The following is a 20,626-nucleotide window of genomic DNA, read 5'->3' on the forward strand; positions in this document are numbered from 1 at the left end:
TTATTACCTATGAAGGCACCTTAACTCTCATTTGTTTTCTCCTATGGAACCATTATAGACAGCTAATTTCATTCCCTTTAGCGTGTAGGCTTTCTATTGTGTGATGGGTGAATTCAGGTCTCCTGTCACTGAGTGCTTGGGCTGTGGGTTTTCCATTAAAAGGTTGCAGTAAGCATTGCTTTGTGTAGATCTTCTGTGAGTAGAAACACAGCTTGGGTATCTCCCTTCTCCCTAGCAGTTAGGTAGGTAGGTGTGATAGTTACTTTTGGCCACTTAAATCAAATACCTGACAAAACTTAAAAGGAGGAAAAACTTACGGTCTTGGGTAAAACAACACAGGAGTCTTTTGAAGATAGGAAGTAGAGAAGGACAGAGATATTGTTCCCAAAGACCCAGCCCATGACCTCCCTTTTCCAGCTAGGTCTCACTGCTTTAAGTTTTCTAGAACCTCCTCAGATACCACACCCATTGAGGTGCCAACCTTTTATAAATAAGCCTCTTGGGGTAGGGGGAGCAATTCATAGCCAAACCATTTTTTCTTTTGATAGATATTTCCAGGCTTACTTTAAAGTCTGAGCAGTGACACTGATATCAAAGTGTTCTCTGATATTGCAGAGAAACTGTCCAACACAATCCGTGGCTGCCCAGTTTATGGCTAAACATTTGGCTTAACTGAGAATTGTAGGAGTGGGTAACCATGTGCGCAAAGGAAGTCTTCATCTGGGCATCTAATTATTTTCAGGAAGATGTTTGGAGAGGCCAGGTCTATTTTCTACTTGAATTATTTCTCCTCATTTTTAATTTACTCTATTTGAAGCATTGCTGTTTCCTGTTTAAGATCCTCCTTAAGCGCTGGGTGCTTCTCCCGTCCCCAGCATGTGTTATCTGTAAAGTGCTTCCTGAATCGTTAGTGAGTCAACTGGATGCTTTTTATTGATAAAACAAACAAGAACTGAGTCTCTCCTAAGCCACTTGCTTAGGTTGATTTTGTTTTTAATTTCTTTTACATCTTCCATATTCTCTAAAACTCACAAGTTTTGTCGTCCCCCGCCGCCTTCCCCCGCCCCTTCTTTCTTTTTTGTAGCCCTGGCTGTCCTGGTCTGTAGACCAGGTTGGCCTTGAACTCAGAGATCTGCCAGCCTCTGCCTCCCAAGTGTTGGGATTAAAGGCGTGCATCACTACTGCCTGGCTTTTTTCTTTCTTTCTTTCTTTCTTTTTTTTAAATAATGGTATTTGTGACAGCAGATGCAGTAAAAGGTCTCTTGTGTATGTGTAAATTCCTGTAAGTTGGGAGGTTTTCATGTTCTTTGGTGGGAAAAACAGTAGGTAGTTTAGAAACAGAATAAATGGTTTGCAAGGATTTCCAAAGAATTGACCAGAACAATCAACTTTTAGCCCTTTAAATAACATTTACTTTGTTGTAGAATAGCTTATTCTCTAAGAAATGTGTAAAACAGAACGTGAAGATGGCAGTTATTTGGTAATATGTTTAAAACAATTGACCTTTAAGAGTCTGTTTGCTATGTGAAGATTTTGAAAAGTAAAATCGAATGTTGTGCTTTGGTCATGTCTTCCAGACTGATAACATCTGGTACCTGGGAAGGCAAGAAAAGCAAGTCTGAATTAGCCTTTTGTGTACTCTGCTGTTTATAAAGGTCTATAAAGTGTTCCTTTAAGAAAAGGTCACTCCTTGATGCTAGCTTCTGTAAATGAAAGGGTATTTTGATTTTAGTAGTGATTGGAATTGAAGGTACATTTTGGTCTTCTATCGCGAAACTGAAGGTGCTCTTCAACACTGTCTTAAAGAGGAGGCACCGAGACTAAAGCCCAGTGTTCTTCCTCCTTGTAGGCTTTCCCTTGGGGACTGGCGGTCACACTCATTCTGTGTAGTGTCATGTCCTTCAGCTTGCAGCAGCAGTCCTGCCTCCTCGGTGCTTGGCTTGCAGGCACATGAGTGCGCCGTGCCCATTTTACACCGTGCAAGGACTTTTGATGCGTGCTAGCAAGCGCTGTACTAAACGCGTTGCATCGCTGCCCTTTCCTGGGATTTATGAGGATCTTTGTTTGCGTGAGTGGTTTTCCGGGTAGTGTTCTCTGTCAGGTTGTTTTACTGAGCTCTTCATTTTAAATCTTATGACACTATAATATGTTGAGACCTGACAGTTCTTGAACTGAGGTTACAAACACTTCCTCTAATCTAGTTTGTGTAAAGTAGATTAAGAGTATGTCTTAATTTCAAAATGAAAACTTGTTTTACTTTTCTAGCCTCTGGTAATTATATGAATAAAATTTTCTATTTGAATGCGTACCTTTTATAATTTGAAATAAACTACCAAGTTAGACCTGTAAACTAATTTGTTATGCTTTGTTGCCAAACTTGGTCTTTCTAGGCAGTTATACTTAAGCATGAACATTGACGACAAACTGGAAGGATTGTTTCTTAAATGTGGCGGCATAGACGAAATGCAGTCTTCCAGGGCAATGGTTGTGATGGGTGGAGTGTCTGGCCAGTCCGGCGTGTCTGCAGAACTGCAGGAGTCAGTTCTTCAAGATCGAAGTTTGCCTCACCAGGAGATCCTTGCTGCAGATGAAGTTTTACAAGAGAGTGAAATGAGACCACAGGATATGATATCACATGATGAACTCATGGTCCATGAGGAGACAGTGAAAAATGATGAAGAGCAGATGGAAACACACGAGCGGCTTCCTCAAGGACTGCAGTATGCACTTAACGTCCCCGTAAGTACTAACTCTAAGACACTGAACTATACTGAGAATGTTAAGTAACCCTGGCGGTCACCAAAGAGATTACAAAGTTTAAAGGCTAATTGTTTTACATAGACTGCCAGAGCTGTGAACAGTTACCGTAGTTTAGAAATCTATCTTCTAACATTTATCTTTTGGTCAGGGTTATGTGTGTTCTGAATTTTATGTGCTTGCTTTCGAAAGCCACTGCATTTAGCATTTGGTTTGTTTGTTTCGATTTTTCAGGCAGGGTTTCTCTGTAGTCCTGGCTATTTTGGAACTTGCTCTGTAGACCAGGCTGGCCTTAACATGTTTGCCTGCCTCTGCCTCCTGAGTGCTGGGATCACCACCGCCTGCCTAGCACCTAGGTCCCTAAAGAGCATGGAGCCCGACTGTTGAACATATTAGAGAAAGGTCATACCCTGGGGTATTTGTGCATCTTTTGTTTTTGTTTTTGTTTCTGTTTTGGGAGAAGGGTTCATGACAGGGTTTCTTTGTGTAGCCTTGGCAGTCCTGGACTCACTTTGTAGATCAGGCTGGCTTCAAACTCATAGAGATTCACCTGCCTCTGCCTCCCCAAGTGCTGAGATTACAGCTGTGTGACCCAGTGCATCTTATTCTTGCTTTTTTCTTGAATGCTGTTAAGATTTGACCCCAGGGCGTCATGTGCATGAAGAATGCGCTGCGCCTGTTTCTTTCTTTTCTCTGGATGCCCCACTTGTACACATCTGGCTGACTTCTGTCTCTGGGAACTGCATTAGCCCTTTACTCTTCCTTGTTATGGACATTAGGGTTCAGCACTCAGGGCGTTCTGTTTGGCTTTTTGTTTGTTTTTGGTTGATATTTGTTTGTTTTCTTGTTTGTGTCAGGCTGTCATTACGTAGCCCAAGTGGACCTAATATTTGCTAGGTGGACCAGGCCATCCTTGCTGACATCCTCCTGCCTTGCCTCCTTAGTGATGGAATTATACCCAGCCCCAGGAGATTCAATTTTAGGCATTCATGTCTTCCATATCTTCTTCCACCTTTATATTTACTTATATTCCATTTGTTTTGACGAAGATTATTGTTGTGTAGCCCAGGGTGTCTTCAAACTCCTTGGCAACCCTCTTGGTGCAGCTTTCTGCCACCTCCAGTACTGGTGTTTATAGGCTTGCTGACCCCACGCCCAATTGTCTATTTTATTTTCACTCAGTGATGAGTAAAACCAGAACTGTATTCTAAGCCTTAGCTCTTCGACCACTAGTACTAGACCTTGAGGTTTTTTCCCACCTTTACAGTGCAGCACTCTTTCTTTGCTTGAGGGCCATCATATGCCCAAATATTTACTTCAGCCATAACTCATCGCTGTTTTTCAGCATAAGTAGTGTATCTTCATCACCATCCTGCACTCCTAGGGATTCTAGGTTGAGCCCTGAAATAGGGACTTGTGATGACTTGTTCAGTGTCCACTCTCTTGATAGACGGTGGATTCTAGAAAGCAGCAGTTCTGTCTATGTTCTCTGTAACCTAACTGGAGAGCTGTTGGCAGTTACGCATATGTGCACTGACTTGTACCTGGCCCACTGCAGAGGCTGGTGCTTGAGTGTTACGTCAGCCTCACATGCCTTTAATAAATCTCAGTATAATTCTTTTTATACACTGCTGGATTTGATTTGATTTTTCCCTCTGAGACAGGGTTTCTCTGTTTAACAGCCCTGGCTGTCCTGGACTCACTTTGTACACCAGGTTTGCCTTGAACTCACAGCAGTTGGCCTGCCTCTGCCTCCCAAGAGCTGGGATTAAAGTCGTGCGCTACCATACCTGGCTACATCATCATCATTATCATCATTGTTATTATTATTATTTTAACTTAAGAGAGGGTGGCCTATAATTCTCTTTGCCTGTAATGTCATTGCTTAGTTTTGGTGTTTTGTATTGCTTGCCTCACAATGAGTTAGGAACTATTCCTTGTTCTTGTCTTTTAGAAAAGGTAGGAAAAAATACATACATTTCCCCTTTAATGCTGGCTAGAATTCACCAGGATGTAGTGCTCTTTATTTTGGAAGACTTAGAAAATCTTTAACAATTTTCTTTTATAGATGTGGGCCTATTCAGATTATCTTATTTCTTCTATGAGTCTTGGCAGCTTGTTGTAAGAAACTGGTCAATTCTGCCAAAGGTTTCCAATTATTGGACACAAAGGTATTCCCAGTTGTTTTTGTTTGTTCTTGCTTTTGTTTTTATTTTTATCCTTTAAATGCACATGGAGTTGCTTTTGTGTTTGATACTAATAGTTTGGTATTTTTCTTAGCCTGGCCATTGGCTTGTTTCATTCTTTAGTTTAAGTGCTTGCTTAAACTTTTACCTTTATTTACTGTTCTTTTTACCTTTAAAGGTAAAACTTTTCCTATACCACCTTTACTATTCTTAAGCTTACATTTAAGTAGTGTTAAACCATATTTGTAGTGTTACATAGCAGGTCTCTAGAGCTTTCTTGTTTTATAAAAGTGACACTTTATCTGTTGAGTACTGCTCCGGGTCAACTCCCTCCAAAGTGACTTACTAAGTTTATTGATATTTTGAATGTGTGTGTAGGAGTGTGTCTGTCATTATGTGAGTATGGGTGATGCAGAGACCAGAAGTCCTCTGATCCACTGGTAACCACTTAGCCACCTTTCCTGCTCCTGATTTACTGTTTTCAATTCGTTGCTTTCTGCTGTGATAGTGTGTGTGTGTGTGTGTGTGTGTGTGTGTGAGAGAGAGAGAGAGAGAGAGAGAGAGAGATCTAGTCCAGTCTGGCCTTGAACTCTGTAATTGAAGAGAACACTTTGTGCATGCATGGAGATTAGGGGACAACTTGCAGGAATTTATTCTCTCCTTTGACTCTGTGAGCCTGGAGATCCAACTTGGGTTACCAAACATGGCAGCAGGTGGGTGCCTTTACTGGCAGAGCCATCTCATGTGCACCCCCCATCCCCCGCTTTTTTGTTTTGTTTTGTTTTTTATTTTTTGAGACAGAGTTTCTCTGTGTAGCCTTGGCTGTCCTGCACTCACTTTGTAGACCAGACTGGCCTCGAACCCACAGAGATCTGCCTCCCAGAATGCTGGCATTACAGGCTTGCATCACTGAGCCTGGAGGCCCTATTCTTTCTTATGTTTACTTTGAGTTTAATTATGTTATGACGTTAGGCCTTCTTGCCTGACAAACACCCAGTACTATAAGTTTCCCTCTTTCTGGCCAGACGGTGGTCTGCCTTGGGACGCTTGAAAAGTATATACATTCTTCCGTTAATTGTCTCTATTAGTCTATAGGCTGCAGCAACTTTTACTGGATAGCAGTAGCCTGAGCTGTCTTTGTTTTTTAGTTTCTGTAATGATTTTTTTCAAATGAAATGTAACTTCTTACTCCTTTAATACAATGACGTATTTGAATTTTCATTGTTGGACAGCTAAAATGCACTTACTTGCATAGATGAAAATAGTTATTGTGTCAGGTCTCTTAGGTACCTTCCTTCACAGCAGGTTACTGTACTCTCCTCATTTTTTATTTTAAGCATATCAGATTACATTAGTTCACCAGGTCCACAATGACATTTTTTGTTCCTTTTGTACATGGTGTGTGTATGCCTGCAATATTCTTGTTGACATTGCAGCTTTTGAAAGCTTTCTCTTTGATTTTTATTATTGTCAACTTACTTTGTGTTTCTTTGCTTGTAAGACTGTGTGTGTCTGTGTTGTTTTCCAAGACAGGGTTTCTTTGCATAGCCTTGGCTGTCCTGGACTTGCTTTGTAGACCAGGCTGTACTACTGGAACTCTCAGTGATCCTGCAGCGATTGGCCTGCCTCTGCCTCCCTGAATGCTAGGATTAAAGACATGCACCGCCACCGCCTGGCTCCTGATTGTAAGACTGTTGTTATTATCCTTTAAAGTTTATTTTTTGCTTTTGCCTTTAATTTTTATGTTCTTCCCCCACCCCCACACCCCTAAGACAGGGTTTCTCTGTATAGCCTTGCCTGTTCTGGACTCGCTTTGTAGACCAGGCTGGCCTTGAACTCAGAGATCCTCCTGCCTCTGCCTCCTGAGTGCTGGGATTAAAGGCGTGCGCCACCAACACCCGGCAAATTTTATGTTCTTAATACTTGGTCAATAGGGGGCAACGCAAGTTATTGAGTAAAGATGGTTTTGTTTTTAATTGAGGAAAGATTTAAATTGAAAAGCTTATATCTACAGTTCATACAGCTGCATACGTTTCTAGAATACACAACGTGTCAGAATATAGAACAGTTTCATTATTCTAAAAGTGGCTTTGTAATTCTTCCTAGTCACTTACCTCCATAATTGTTGGGCTTTTTTTCAATCATAGTTTGTGTTGCCCTACTTGGACATTTCATGTAATGGAGTTAAATATAGCTCTCATGTCTGGATGTATTTGTGAGGCCTGCTATTCATTTATCAGTGTTGACTGCGTATTAGTGTTTCATTGTTTTTCCTTGTTGATGAATCTTCTATTGTTTTAATATCCAAACATTCACTGTCTTTCTCCCTTGTGTGTGCTTTCTTATTTTAATTATTAGAAATAGTGCTACTATTAAATGTATTTACTGCATTCTGGGCGGTGGTGGCGCACGCCTTTAATCTCAGCACTCGGGAGGCAGAGGCAAATGGATCTTTATAAGTTCAAGGCCAGGCTGGTCTACAAAGTGAGTCTAGGACAGCCAAGGAAGGCGACACAAAGAAACCCTGTCTCGAAAAACAAAAAAACAAACAAAAAAAACAAAAGAAAAAAAAAGATTACTGCACTTCTGTCTGTTCTGCATTTTTGTATGCCTCTCTGAGGTTTGGTTTCTGTTTGACTAAGTGTCCATCTTTAAGTCAGAGTCACTTTTCTACTCCATCCTCCATAGTAAACTTTGAAATCAAATAGAGTAGTGTCTCCAGTTTTGTTCTTCGTGAGACTTTAGGACAGTTTATGTCTTAGTTTAGAGCCAGCTAAATTTTTATTTGGATCACATTGATTCTAGGTATTGATTTGATTATAATCAACATTCAAACAGTAGTGGTTTCTAATTCATCAGATGGTATACGTCTGCAGGTTTTTTGTTTTTGTTTTAATTTACCCCAGCATTGTCTGTAGTTTTCAGACAATGTTTGTTTGTTTAAAGTGCCAGTTTAGTTGGTTACAAAGATACAAACCTGCAGTTGCTTATCCTGTTGGCTCTGCACTCTGAGACACTGTGACGGGCACCTGCCAGACCTCAGAGTTTCACTACATAGTCCATATGTTTGCCACCCAGCACCTGCTGGAGCGTCCCTTCTTTGTGGAGAATCTTTTTGCCTGGCCTGGATCTGCCATCTTGAAAGACATCTTTTAAGAAATTTATTTGCTGCTAGTGAGTGCATTCAGGACCTCAAGCCTGCAAGGCAAACACTACCCTTGACCAACACACCCAGAGTCTAGCTTTGGCATCTGGTGTTGGGTGGGCTTCCCATTGTAATGCCTATCTTACAGCTCTGGGGCTGAGAGGCTCTTATAGGTGATAGGGAAGAGACAAGAGCCAAGCCTTTGTAATCACTCCCTACCCCACTCCTAACTCTGCTCACCCCAAATCTGGTTTCCACTGGTCATTTTGAGGATTTTTTTATTAATCAAATCAACAATATGTGACATTTTGAGATGGGCTTTTCCAATACACACACACACACACACACACACACACACACACACACACACACACACACACACACACACACACGAATTAGAACTATCTTATCTGTAAACCATTTTTCTTGTTAGGACACAGGAGAACAAACACCCTCCCCCCTTGGTTTTTCAAGACAGCATTTCTCTGTGTAGCCTTGGCTGTCCTGGAACTCACTCTGTAGACCAGGCTGGCCTCCTACTTGCAGAGATATGCCTGCCTTTGCCTCCTGAGTGCTGGGATTAAAGGTTAGCACCATCATGCCTGGAGGCAATCTCTTACTGAAAGAACATTATGGTTATTTTTCCAAGTTTAACTAGTACAAATAAAGCTGCTGTGGACATTTATTAGTACACATTAGCACTGGCTTTGGTGTGAGTATAGGTGCTAATATCTCCGTGTTCATGGCCATCACCTGCATATGATCACTCCTAACATTTTGCTTGTGTGTGTGTTTTTCATTGGCATATCACTGATAGGATTGTGAGGAGTTTCCCTCCTTATCAGCACATTTGACCTTTTCTTAACTCCTTATCCTTTTAAAATGTCTGCTTGATGCTTCATTTGTCTGGTTACCCAAACTGAGTTGTTGTTCCTTAAAGACACTGATAAGTGAATCTGAAAAGTTGGTCATGCTGTTTAACAGATGGTCAGAATTTGGGATTCATGTAACATTGTTTTATAATGGGATGCAAATAGACACGAGGGGTTATTTCCCTTCTTAGTCATATATTACTGTTGGTGGCAAGGGTAGGGCTTGGGATTTTAAGTGGGCATTGTTTTTCATTGAAAAGGGAGTTTCACCATGAACAGTATGCTCCTGTTTCTCAATGTGTATAGACTCAAGAGTAATAGGTCGTTCTCAACATTCTTTCTAGAATGTGTTTTTAAAAATTATATGAACACGGTAATGGTTTTCTTCTCTCCTTTGCTTATTGACTTGGAAATCACAAAGAACTCCTTTTCTTAGTTTAGAATTAATAGTTGAGTTTTCTCAAATTGTGAATGACTTAGTAATTCTCTCTAGTGTCTATTGAAAATTACAGTTAAAAATTATGTGTGGCAACTTAGTTCTTGGGATTTATTTTGATTTTCTACTCTGAATTAGCAGAGGCCAGCTTTTTAGTATGTAGTCTACCCATTGGATATTTGTCCTCCGATATGTGACACTCAAATTATTGTAAAATATATTAAAGTAAAACTTGAGTTCTTTGCCTTCCCTGGGGATGCTGCAGATACTTATCAACTGCATGGAGTCTGTGCTGGGCAGTGGCTATGCAGGCTGTTCCATCACTGCCTCTGTCTTACTAGACAGTGCTGTGTTACACGCTCTGCAGCCAAAAGCTAAGTTCATCTCAAAAGCTCATTCTTACCACGTTCATCAAAGAGGATCTGAGAACTCATGAGCTTTATGCTCTTTTCTTTCTCGGTTAATGACAAGCATGTCAAGAGGAAAGGCTTAAGGCTTATGTTCACAAACTGGAACAGATTATCACCAACAATAATACATTTGTCTTCTGATAAAACATTGGACCGTATTACTTGAGTGAAAATATTTTATAAATTGGGAGCCATGTAAAAATGTATGTTTTTGTCATACAGTGGTATATCGAAAATATTTTTAGGAACACAGAACTGCAGAAATATTTACTTCAGCATCTATGTAACATTCTTTTAAACATGTTTTTAAAACTTGTGTGTGAAGGGCAGAAAGACAGCGTGCAGGAGTCAGTTCTTATCTTCTACCATGTGGGGCTCGGGAAGCGAACTCCAGTCACCAGGCTTGGAAACAGGCAATTTTACTTCCTGAAGATTCTCAACTTTGTGTGATAGTCTTTCCTTTTTGTTTTTTGAGACAGGGTTTCTCTGTGTTGCTGTGGCTGTCCTAGACTCATTTTGCAGACCAGACTGGCCTCGAACTCACAGAGATCAACTTGTTTCTGCTTCCCTGAGTGCTGGGATCACAGGCGTGTGCCACCAGGCCAGGCTTCTTCTTCCTCTTTTTTCTTTCTTTTTTTTAATAATGTATTTTTATTTTATGTATACTTGGTGTTTTAACTGCATATATGTCTATGTGAAAGTGTTGGAGCCCCTGGAACAAGAGTTACAGACAGTTGTGAGCTGCCACATGGGTGATTAGAATTGAACCCAGGTGCTCTGGAAGAGGACTGCTGAGCTATCTCTTTGTGTGACATTCTTAAATTATATATTTCTGTGCTGTAAAGCAGCATGATAGAATTGCAACTTTACTTTAAAGGGCCTGGAAACTCAAAATGTACTTGGCCATTGGAGTAAGGCTTCCATTTTGCTTTTCAATTTAAAAAGTTCTGAAATCCTATCATTAAGGAAGATGACACAGGCAGCTACAATTATATTGTATGTCTTTTCAGACTCATTTGTAAGTTATAGTCTGTTCTTAATTACAATTGCATTTCTTTTTCAGATTCATTTAGAGGGTTCAGTAATAATTTTTTATGTTTGTGGGTGGTTGATTCTTGACGTGAGGGCTCTATTTCAAGAGGTTTTGTTTTGGTTTTAGAGACAGTTTCTCTGTGTAGCTTTGGCTGTTCTGGACTCATTCAGTAGACCAGGCTGGCCTGGAATTTACAGAGATCTGCCCGCCTCTGCCTCCCGAGTGCTGGGATTAAAGGTGAGCACCACCAAGCCTGGTGAAAATAGGTATTCTTTATCATTTAAATATTACTTCAGTATAATCTGGATATAATTTTTAGAGGCAGATGAATTAAACTCATGTCAAGTAGAATAGGTAATAACAATTTGTCCACTCCAGATTTTTTCCTAGTATTTTGCTCACAAACTCTTGGAAGCCTTACTTGACAAGAGGGAGTAGAGAGCATACCTGCTGAATGCTGAGCCTTCGTAGTCTTCGATGAGAGTATGTTACTGCTTACAATTGCTGACTTCAGTTCCTTCTATTAATTAATTAACTTAGTTATTTATTGAAAACAGGCTTATATACTGTATAGTCCTGGCTGGCCTAGAACTCAGTATATATAGTTCTAGGCTGTCCTCAAACTCAGAGGCAGGCCCACCTTACTTCAGTTTGTAAGTGGATGAACATGTTTTCAGGTTGAGATACTTTGTCTGTAATGGTTGTATTCAGAAGCATTTTAGATCTTGGCCTTTTCATTTGGATTTTGGAATATTTACATACAAATTATAAGATTTTGGTGATGGGACCCAGGTTAAACCAGGATAGTAATTTTTGTTTTATGTACTTGTTGCACAAAGCCTGGAGATAATTTCATGCAATATTTTTACTGTGCATTTTGAGTGCAGCATTTTACATGAAGTCAAGATCACGAGGTTTTACTTGAGGCTTCATGTCAGCACTCATGGTGAAGATTTTGGAATTTGGAATATTTTGTAGTTTTGGATTAGGAATTCTCGATTTGTAGTTGATTGTTTTAGTGAACAAACCCAACAGTCTCCGTTTCACCTTTTCCTCTGTCCTTAAGCTAATCTGACCCAATGCACCATCCTTTTGCTCCCATAGATGGATGCAAATTACTAATAGATTTGTCTCTAGATGGCTTTATGAGGATTTATAAGTTGGATTTCATTTAGGCCAGGGCTAGAGGCTCAGCTCAGCTAGGTCAGAGTATTATTGTATAGTTACTACAAAAGTTAAAATACTGTGCTGAGAATAACAATGCACATAAAAGGTAAGAGTTCTGTAGGCTTCCATATAGCTCAGTGCTTACCTAGGATGTGCAGGGCCCTGGCCAGGGTGTCTCCAGAAACACAACAGAGACATGCACACATGGACACACTACTGTGCCTGAATTGATGGGTGGGGAGTCCTTGTTTCTATCTTTTGCCTATTTGGATTACAAAGAGACTATTCTAGAAAAATCTTAATTTGTAAACAACATTGGTATATTTATTTCTACATGCTATGCCTTTAAGATAATATATATTATGTAAACGATCATTCCATCATATCACATTTGAAATTGTGTTTTTAATGATATTTTATATAGATTTTCATGCCATTGTATATAAAACTGCTGTTTATTTTTAATAGACAATTAAATGGTATGTTATTGTTTACTTGACATTTATGTTATTGCTAAGTCTGAGTGAAATAATGACAAAAAGAATGCTTGTGCATGTATCTATACAAACATATTTAGACTTTCTGTACATGTATGTATATTTATTAGATCAGAGCATTCATAAAGAAAATAGGATAAATTGTTAAGTTCATAAATTTAAGTTCATAAATTTAGTCACAAGTAACTTCCATGTACCTAGACCAAGACATCATTAGTGACCCCCCGCCCCTACCCCCCACCCCTACCCCCACCCCCTCACCTACTACTGTTACTTTGATGCTTTTATCTGTTAGCTTGCTTGAGTTTGGATTGGATATAAATAGAACCACATACACAGTGTACTCTGGCTTCGTTTGTTGCTTATGAAAACCAGCGCTCGCATGCATTTAGTAGGTTATTCTCATTCCTGAACATATTTTTCATTCTATTATTGCAGACTGTTTCTAGAGTGGGCTATGGGTGTGCTCATTGTACACTGTTTGCCGAGCTAGCGCATGGGGCTGGTTTCAGTCCCCAACACATCTTTTTTCCTTCCCAACAAAAGATTGTTTCTATATATTGGTCATTCTGAAAAGTGCTTCTTTGAGTATTCTTGGATTATGCCTTTTCATGTATATTTGTACTCATTGCTTTTGCCTGTTTTCTCAGGATACAGTTTTGTAGCTTGGCAAGTGTTCTGCTTACTGTCGGAAGTTTGGCAATTTATAAAAATTGCTCCATATCCTTGGTATCTGGTTTGTCATGTACTAGATTTTAGCTGTAGCCATTTTAGTTGTACAATGTAATGAGATGTGATTTTAGTTTTTCTTGCACTGGTAACTAGTGAAGTCTGTACCTTGTTATGCTTAGTGACAGTTCATGTATTATTGTTCAAGTTGAATTTTTGCAGGTAATGTGACAATGAAAAAAACGTTTTTTTCCTGATTGTTGTTTAGTTTTTTAAAATTAACTCAGAGAGATTTCGCTTAGTTTCCCAGTGGTAGCAGTTTGCGCATAGAAATGTAAAATAAGAAAATGTCTAATAGGTCCCCCCCCCCCCCCCCCCCCCCCCCGCCGCCGCCTTTGTCATTGTCTCTCTGTCTCTTTCTCCCTCCATTTCACTTACTTCTCTCCCCTCCCCCTCACCCCTCCCTTACTTATCTATTCTTTTATTATGTCCAGGGTGTCATGCAGATTGACCTCAAGCTCTGTAGCTGAGGATGGCCTTGAGCTTTCCTTCTCTTGCCTCCATCTCCCTAGTATGAGGATTGTAGCCATGTATGATTCCTCAGGAGTCCTTGCACCAGTGAGGACTTGCACTAGATTGGTCTTGATGCCATTTTAGGATAATAAAATAATACAGACTTACTGAGCAAATGGTGAAGGTTTTAAACCATAAAGAACACAAAAATGACTGTAGGCTCATGGCCCTAGACTAACCACTATTAATGCTTTTGTGGTAGAGTTTTAGTGTTTCTTTTTGTTGTTCTCCTGTGTCCAAACTCTATGTTTGGACAGTTTGCTCCGAAATTTGTGTATTTGCTTAAAGTTTTAAAACATTTTTTCATGTTTAGTTCTATTTGCCACTTAACCTTCACCATGAATATTTCTGTCATTTATGTTAATCAAATGTAATCTTACTAGTAACAATACATAATAAGTGTAGTTTGCTATTGAGTATTAGAGTTTGTAGTTGTGTTATTATAAATAATACTGTAATGTTATGTGGGCATTTAATGGTTTTTTTATTTCTTCAGTATGGGTTGCTTTCGGCTTTGGTTATATATTGGTTAAATTATAATTCACACATACAAAAAAATCCCAACGAATTTATAGTTGTATTTGATAATTTCAACTTTATATATGATATAGCAGAAGAATTTTAAAATATATTTCTGCGTTCACACATAATCCCTAGAAAGTAGTAAATGTTCTCACAGACTAGAGAAGAAAAGTAAAAGAGAATCAGTCCATGAGAATCAATCAGTCTTGTCTGTCTCTCTGTCTGTGTATATATGTGTATGCATAATTTTTAATTTATTTTATCTGGAGTAGAGATTTGGTCAGAGGACAACTTGGTAGAGTCATTTCTCTCTACTTTTGTCTGTATGTGGATTCTAGGCTCAAACTCAGGGTGTCAGGCTTATGCAGTAGCATTTCACCTGCTGAACCACCTTGCCAGCCCTGGAAATGGATATTATATTGAAAGGCAGAGAAATTGGGAGGGTAATCTATTCATTTGATTTTAATGCACATAGGGATTTTTTTGCCGGCATGCATGTCTATGTGCACCACAAGTGCACCCAGAGAGTTTGGGACACCTCCTCACCCCCTGGAACTGGAGTTACAGTTGTGAGCTGCCATATGGGTGCTGGGAATTGAGCCCTGGCTCTTGGGAAGAGAGTGGGCAGTACTCTTAACCTGAGCCATCTGTTCAACCCTGGAAGGAGAATTAAATGGAAGGAAAGATGAATGACCTTTAGCTGTATTGAACTTCACGAAGCAAGATGTCTAAATGGGGCCTTTTGTAGTTAGTAGCCCTCTGCATGTCCAAGAAGCCACACACCTGCAGTGTGTGATGATGATTAATGCCAGATATGTTTATTGATGCCTTAGGATTTTGCAAGTCCTCTTTTTGTAATGCTGTTTGATTTTGTTTTTTTACTTTTTGGATAGGAAATGGCTATTACTGCACTAACAGACAGCTGAGGCGCTGACTGAACTAATGAGCAACGTCATGCAGCTCGTGCATGTTGCTGTCGACTGCTCTTTTTTGTCCCTCTGTGTGTGATGTGTGGTGTTTGGCGAGCCATCAGTTTAGCAAGGGTTGTTTACACAGCACAGGTCAAAAAGGGCAGCTAACTGGTGCCTGTACCACTGAAGGAAACGCCTCTTCCCTTCCCTAGCAACCTCAGGGAGGGATGGGCCCTTGTGAGCCCTCCCTCCTCTGTGGACAGTGAGAGGCCCAGATGTGTGCAGCCTGTGCAGATGTGTCAGGAACTGCTAGTGTGAGTTACTGAGTTCACTGGCAGTTCTAGTTTTGAAACTTTACAGTATGGGTTGAGCGGCCTCGCTGAAATTCCTTATTGGCAATGTGAATATAAGAAGTAATTCACAGAGCTGGGCGTGGTAGCTCACGCATTTAATCCCTGAGGCAGGCAGATTGCTGTGAGTTCAAGGACAACCAAGGGTACAAAGAGAAACCCCTTGTCTCAGAAAAAGAAAGAAAGAAAGAAGTAATTCATAAAACAGTAGTCAGGGCTGGGTGGTGGTGGTGCACGCCTTTAATCCCAGCACTTGGGAGGCAGAGGCAGGTGGATCGCTGTGAGTTCGAGGCCAGCCTGGTCTACAAAAGTGCGTCCAGGACAGCCAAGGCTACACAGAGAAACCCTGTCTTGAACCCCCCCCACCCCAAAAAAAAACAACCCACGAAAAACAAAAAACATAGTAGTGGTCTTATGTGTCCATGGACATAGAAGACTTGGATTTAAATTTTACAGTCTCTCTTAATACACTTTTAAACATTAAATTTAATATTTTTGGACCTTTGTTTTATTTTTCAATGATTAAGATTTAACCTTAGAGTTACTGTATAAATGCAATTCTACAGCAGTCTAGAAATTATGTATTACCTACCCACCACTCCAGCACACAGTATCCTTAAGTAGACAGATGCTCCCTGGGACTTGGAGCCCAAAGCTCTGCATTTTTGACAGTGCCACAGCTGTGATCTGTAACTTCATTACTTAAGACTGTATTTGTCAGGTTTCCCCACTGTAAAGCTAATGGTTTTTGTTGTAATTGTCAAATATTTTTGAGGAAATACTTTGACACACTGTATTTATCATTTCATTATGCATATTTATTCCATTGGCTTATAGTCTAGTACAGCCATTGCTTGTTTGCTTGCTCCTTTTGTTCCAATTTGGGCCTTTAGGAATTCTTTCATTTGGCTCCTTTGACATATCCTGATCCTTTTCTAAGCACTTGAGCTTCTGACACCACCGTGTTTTAGTTTTGGACACACACTGGGTTTTTTTGTTTGTTTGTTTGTTTTTTGTTTTTGTTTTGTTTTTTTTTTTTTTAACTGAAACAGGATTTCCCTGTGTCTCCTTGGCTGACAAGGACTGGCTTTGTAGACCAAACTGGCCTCAAACTCACAGTGATCCACCTGCCTCTGCCTCCCATTTTAGATATGCAATTAGCTGTTTCTTAAGTAGTCGTGAGTCTGTTATATTTAGATAGAGATAAATAAAAACCAATTTCTGGGTGCTGGATGTAGTGAGTGTCATCCCTTCTTGGTGATCTCAGCTGATAGAACTAGGAAGTATAGACATGTCTGCTCACCCACATGTGTGTGCAGCCTTCATACACGTGCCTTTATTTTGATGGGGGCAGGCATTTCTAGGAGAAGAGATTGGGTGAAGGAGGAGGAGAACAACATGGTTGATGTGTCTAAGTCAGTTGTCATTCTGGTATTGGGACTCTTGACATTCTTGGAAAAATTGAGGACTTGTTAGGCTTTGCTGTTGATTACGTTAGTATTTACTCTATTAGAAAATTTAAAATGAAGCATTTTAAAAAGTTTTATTTTAATGTATATCAAAAATATTTTAAGTAGTAACTTCTTTAAATAAGACACTTTAAAATTTTTTAGATTTATTTTTATTTTTTGCTATTGAGTGCTTTCTTGCATGGATGTCTTTGTACCATGTGTGTACCTAGAACCCATGGAGGTCAGAGGAACTGGAACAGGAGTGACAGTCCCTCCTGTAACTGGGTGTCACTATGTGGGTGTTAGAGATCAAACCAAATACCATGTGTCCTATACAAGCAGCCTATGTTCCCAGGCACTGAACCATGTTTTCAGCTCCAGCCATTTGTTTTGGTTTTAGTTTTGCTTTTTTGAGAGAGAATTTCTCTATGTATCCTTGGTTGACCAGGCTGGCTTTCAACTCAGAGAGAGCCACCTGGCTCTGCTTCTCAGGGTCTGGGATCAAAGGCATGGCTTTGTCCTGTTTTAAAGATCTATTTGTTACTTTTATTTATATGTGTATGTGTGCACACATGTAAATTGCTGTGTGCTATGTCCATGTAGGTGCCCTTGGAGGCTAGTCATCTGATCCTCTGGAACTGGAGGTACACGTGGTTCTGAGCCACCTGATGTAGGTGCTGGGAACCAAACCGAGGTCCTTTGCAAGAGAAGTCAGCAGCCTTAACTTCTCTACAGTCCTGAACAATAGCTTTCATAAAACAAAAAGTTTAATGAGAAGTAACTTATGCATTTCTGTAGCTCTCTTCATTGTCTGGATCAATATAAAATATTTGGATTCTCTTACTAATGCATCTAGTCTTTGATACTGTCATTTGTTAAACAACCATAAAATATATACTGTCATCAGGAGAGTACATGGGAGTAAAGAAAGTATTGTTGTGACAGTTGTTTGATCAAGAAGTGTGACACGGAGAGTATCAGGATCCTTCAGGAGGACTCCACACTTGAAAATCATTGATTTAACGGGAAGTGTATTATTGAACTAGTTCAAAGCAGTTGCCAGGAGGCAAAGGAGAGAACTTCCGTGGATACAATATCATGGAGTTTAGAGGAGTAGAATTTCCAACTAGAAGTGATCAACATTGCTTCTTAAGATAACTTGGTTTGAGCCTGCTGTAGTGGCGCATGCCTTTAGTCCCATCTCTCGGGAGGCAGAGGCGGGAGGATCTGTGTGAATTTGAGGCCAGCCTGATCTACCAAGTGAGTCTAGGACAGCCAGGGCTACACAGAGAAACCCTGTCTCAAAAAAACAGGAAGAAGAACAACAACAAAAAACCCACAAACAAACAAAAACCACCAAACAAACAGACAAACAACCCCCCCTCCCACACACACACAAAGGCCTAGGCAGGCAGATCTCTGTGAGTTTGAGGCCAACCTGGTCTACAAAGTGAGTGCAGGACAGCTAAGTCTACACAGAGAAACCCTGTCTCGAAAAACCAAACCAAAACAACAACAACAAGCTAACTTGGTTTACTCCCTTGTCGTTGGAAGACGCTGCTGTAGGAAGCATACTTGGGAAGTAGACGAGGGTTTCACCTGGGATTGCACAGCCTCCTCAGAGCCTTAGCACTGTCCTCTCCCGCAGCTGGCAGAGGAGCTCCGTACAGGAGTTTGCATAACTGTGGGTCAGGCAGAGGGGAGGGCGTGACTCATAAGCACAGATGCCTGCCCATCAGCATGCTGCTGTTCCATGCTCTATTCTGTAGCTTTGGGAGCTTAGGATTTGGCATCTTTCTGTTGGCTGGTTATATTAGTTCTGTCAAAAGTGTCCAGAGTTAGTCACTCTGTTTTTCTTCTCTTCCTCTCTCCCCCCTCCCTCCGTCTCCTGCCTTAGATTTCTCCTCTCCTATATTTCATAAACACGGCAAGCAGTGCTAGCATTCTTTGGCCCAGTATAGTTGCAGTGCAGGTAATTGTGTCATAGCTTCCTTTTCGCACTTAACGCTTGTTATACTTGTCATCATCTTGATTCAGCTTGTTTCCCAGACAATGTTTTGAGACAGTTTCCTTCTGTTCCTTTTAACATAGCTATGCATTACTTTTACTACAGTATAACTACTTTTTCTAAATTTGGAGTCAGTTATTTGTCTATATATTCCAGCTACGGATTATTCTTTCAATATCTTTGGCCTTTAGAAGGATAGCAATTAGAAAAATTTGGGCCCACAGGAATTTGTAGCAGCCAGTGAATTGTGTTTCTCAGAAGTAGAAAAGGAGCTGGTGGAGCCAGCGATGGTGCTGTAGGAGGCAGGAGGCAGCGGAATGTGGTGATGGCTGAGGGGGGGCGGCAGCTGCGCTAGAGGGAAGTTCAAAGATACTTTTCTTAGTGGCTGAGACAGTAAATGAGAATGCAAAATTTGACGTTGAAAATTGACAAGACTATATTGCTCCAAAAGTGGAGTCGTGGGTAAAACCGGATGTGTTTGCTGGTAGATCACATAAAATCATGAAAGGTGGGATTAGGAGCTGGTTATTGATTCAATGACGGCAGCTTAGTATTACCCTGTTTCTCACTAAAGACACAGTTCATAGTAACGTATTTGTAGAAGGGTCATAATGAGAAGATATCCTAAGTTAGCAGAGTTGGTGGTACAACTAGTTTTATATGTGGAATGTTGGGAATGAGAGAAAGGGGCGGGTCCCAAATGATTTCAAGGAGTTGGTTATCTTTCTTTTGGGAGATAGGGAGAGGAGAATAAGTGAAATTTTGTAGACTTTATTAATACATCAGCTGACATTTATGTGTTACATTAGCATTATTGGGTCTGGGGAAAGAAAGCTGGGGAGGGAGGCAAGTTTAGAAGTAAAAATTAAACAGAATATATAATGACAGACTTGCAAATCTAACTAACTCGTTTCATCCATGAAACCTGTCAAGTTGTCTTTTCCTATTCTCCCTTTGCTGTTTTTTCTCTGTACCATTCATTCATTTAGTTAATGACATGTGCTGTCTTGAAGTATTAGTGTTTTGTGGTGCGTCAGAACTATGCTGTTTGTACATTTAAAGCCCTGGTAAACAGAGACCTCATATTTAGAGTGTGTACTTTATGCCTAGAATGGTACTTGCACAGATGAGCTCAGTAGGTTTTTGTTTTATTCTTTTGCTGTACTGAATTTAGTAGCAAGCAGGCACTTAGTAGCTACCAGATGGGTACAAAATGTAGGAAATTACAACAAAGAATGTTTTGTATGAACGTGGAATCTTTAAAGATAAGAAAGACATTCTGGACTCTGAACTGAGTTAAAGTCCAGGCTTTAAGAATTAAGGGAAGAGTGTTTTAAATCTATTAAGGCTCCTTTATGTTCAAACTTGCAAGAATAAAGAGAAGCGCAGGGGAGAGCAGGGGGTGGGCACTGCATTCTTTGTGGTACTTGGGACCAGGGCAAGAACAGCAGGTGTAGAGTTTTAGGTACTGAAATATTTGGGTTTGGTTAGTAGGTTTGGGAGTCGTGCTGATGATTCTAGGTAGAAGCTGCATTGAAATTCAGGTTCCTAGGTAGCCGTGAGGGCGCTGTCAGAGGACTGGTGGCATGCCTGAAATAAAACAACAAGGAACACTTAGGGTTTTTGTTTATTATTATTA

General features: G+C 40.2%; 1 protein-coding gene across 6 annotated transcripts in view; it reads left to right on the forward strand.

The window, feature by feature from the left end:
- The window catches only part of Znf148 (zinc finger protein 148), a 113,053-nt gene that overhangs the window by 47,285 nt on the left and 45,142 nt on the right, over positions 1 to 20,626 (forward strand). For all 6 annotated transcript variants that reach the window (XM_051149824.1, XM_051149821.1, XM_051149826.1 and 3 more), the window contains one exon: positions 2,391 to 2,739. In XM_051149824.1, coding sequence (XP_051005781.1) covers positions 2,407 to 2,739 — 333 coding nt within the window. In that variant the 5' untranslated portion in view covers positions 2,391 to 2,406. The remainder of the gene's footprint in view (positions 1 to 2,390; positions 2,740 to 20,626) is intronic.

The sequence above is a fragment of the Acomys russatus genome, chromosome 8 (assembly GCF_903995435.1).
Source record: "Acomys russatus chromosome 8, mAcoRus1.1, whole genome shotgun sequence".
In the NCBI taxonomy this organism is placed as follows: Eukaryota; Metazoa; Chordata; class Mammalia; order Rodentia; family Muridae; genus Acomys; species Acomys russatus.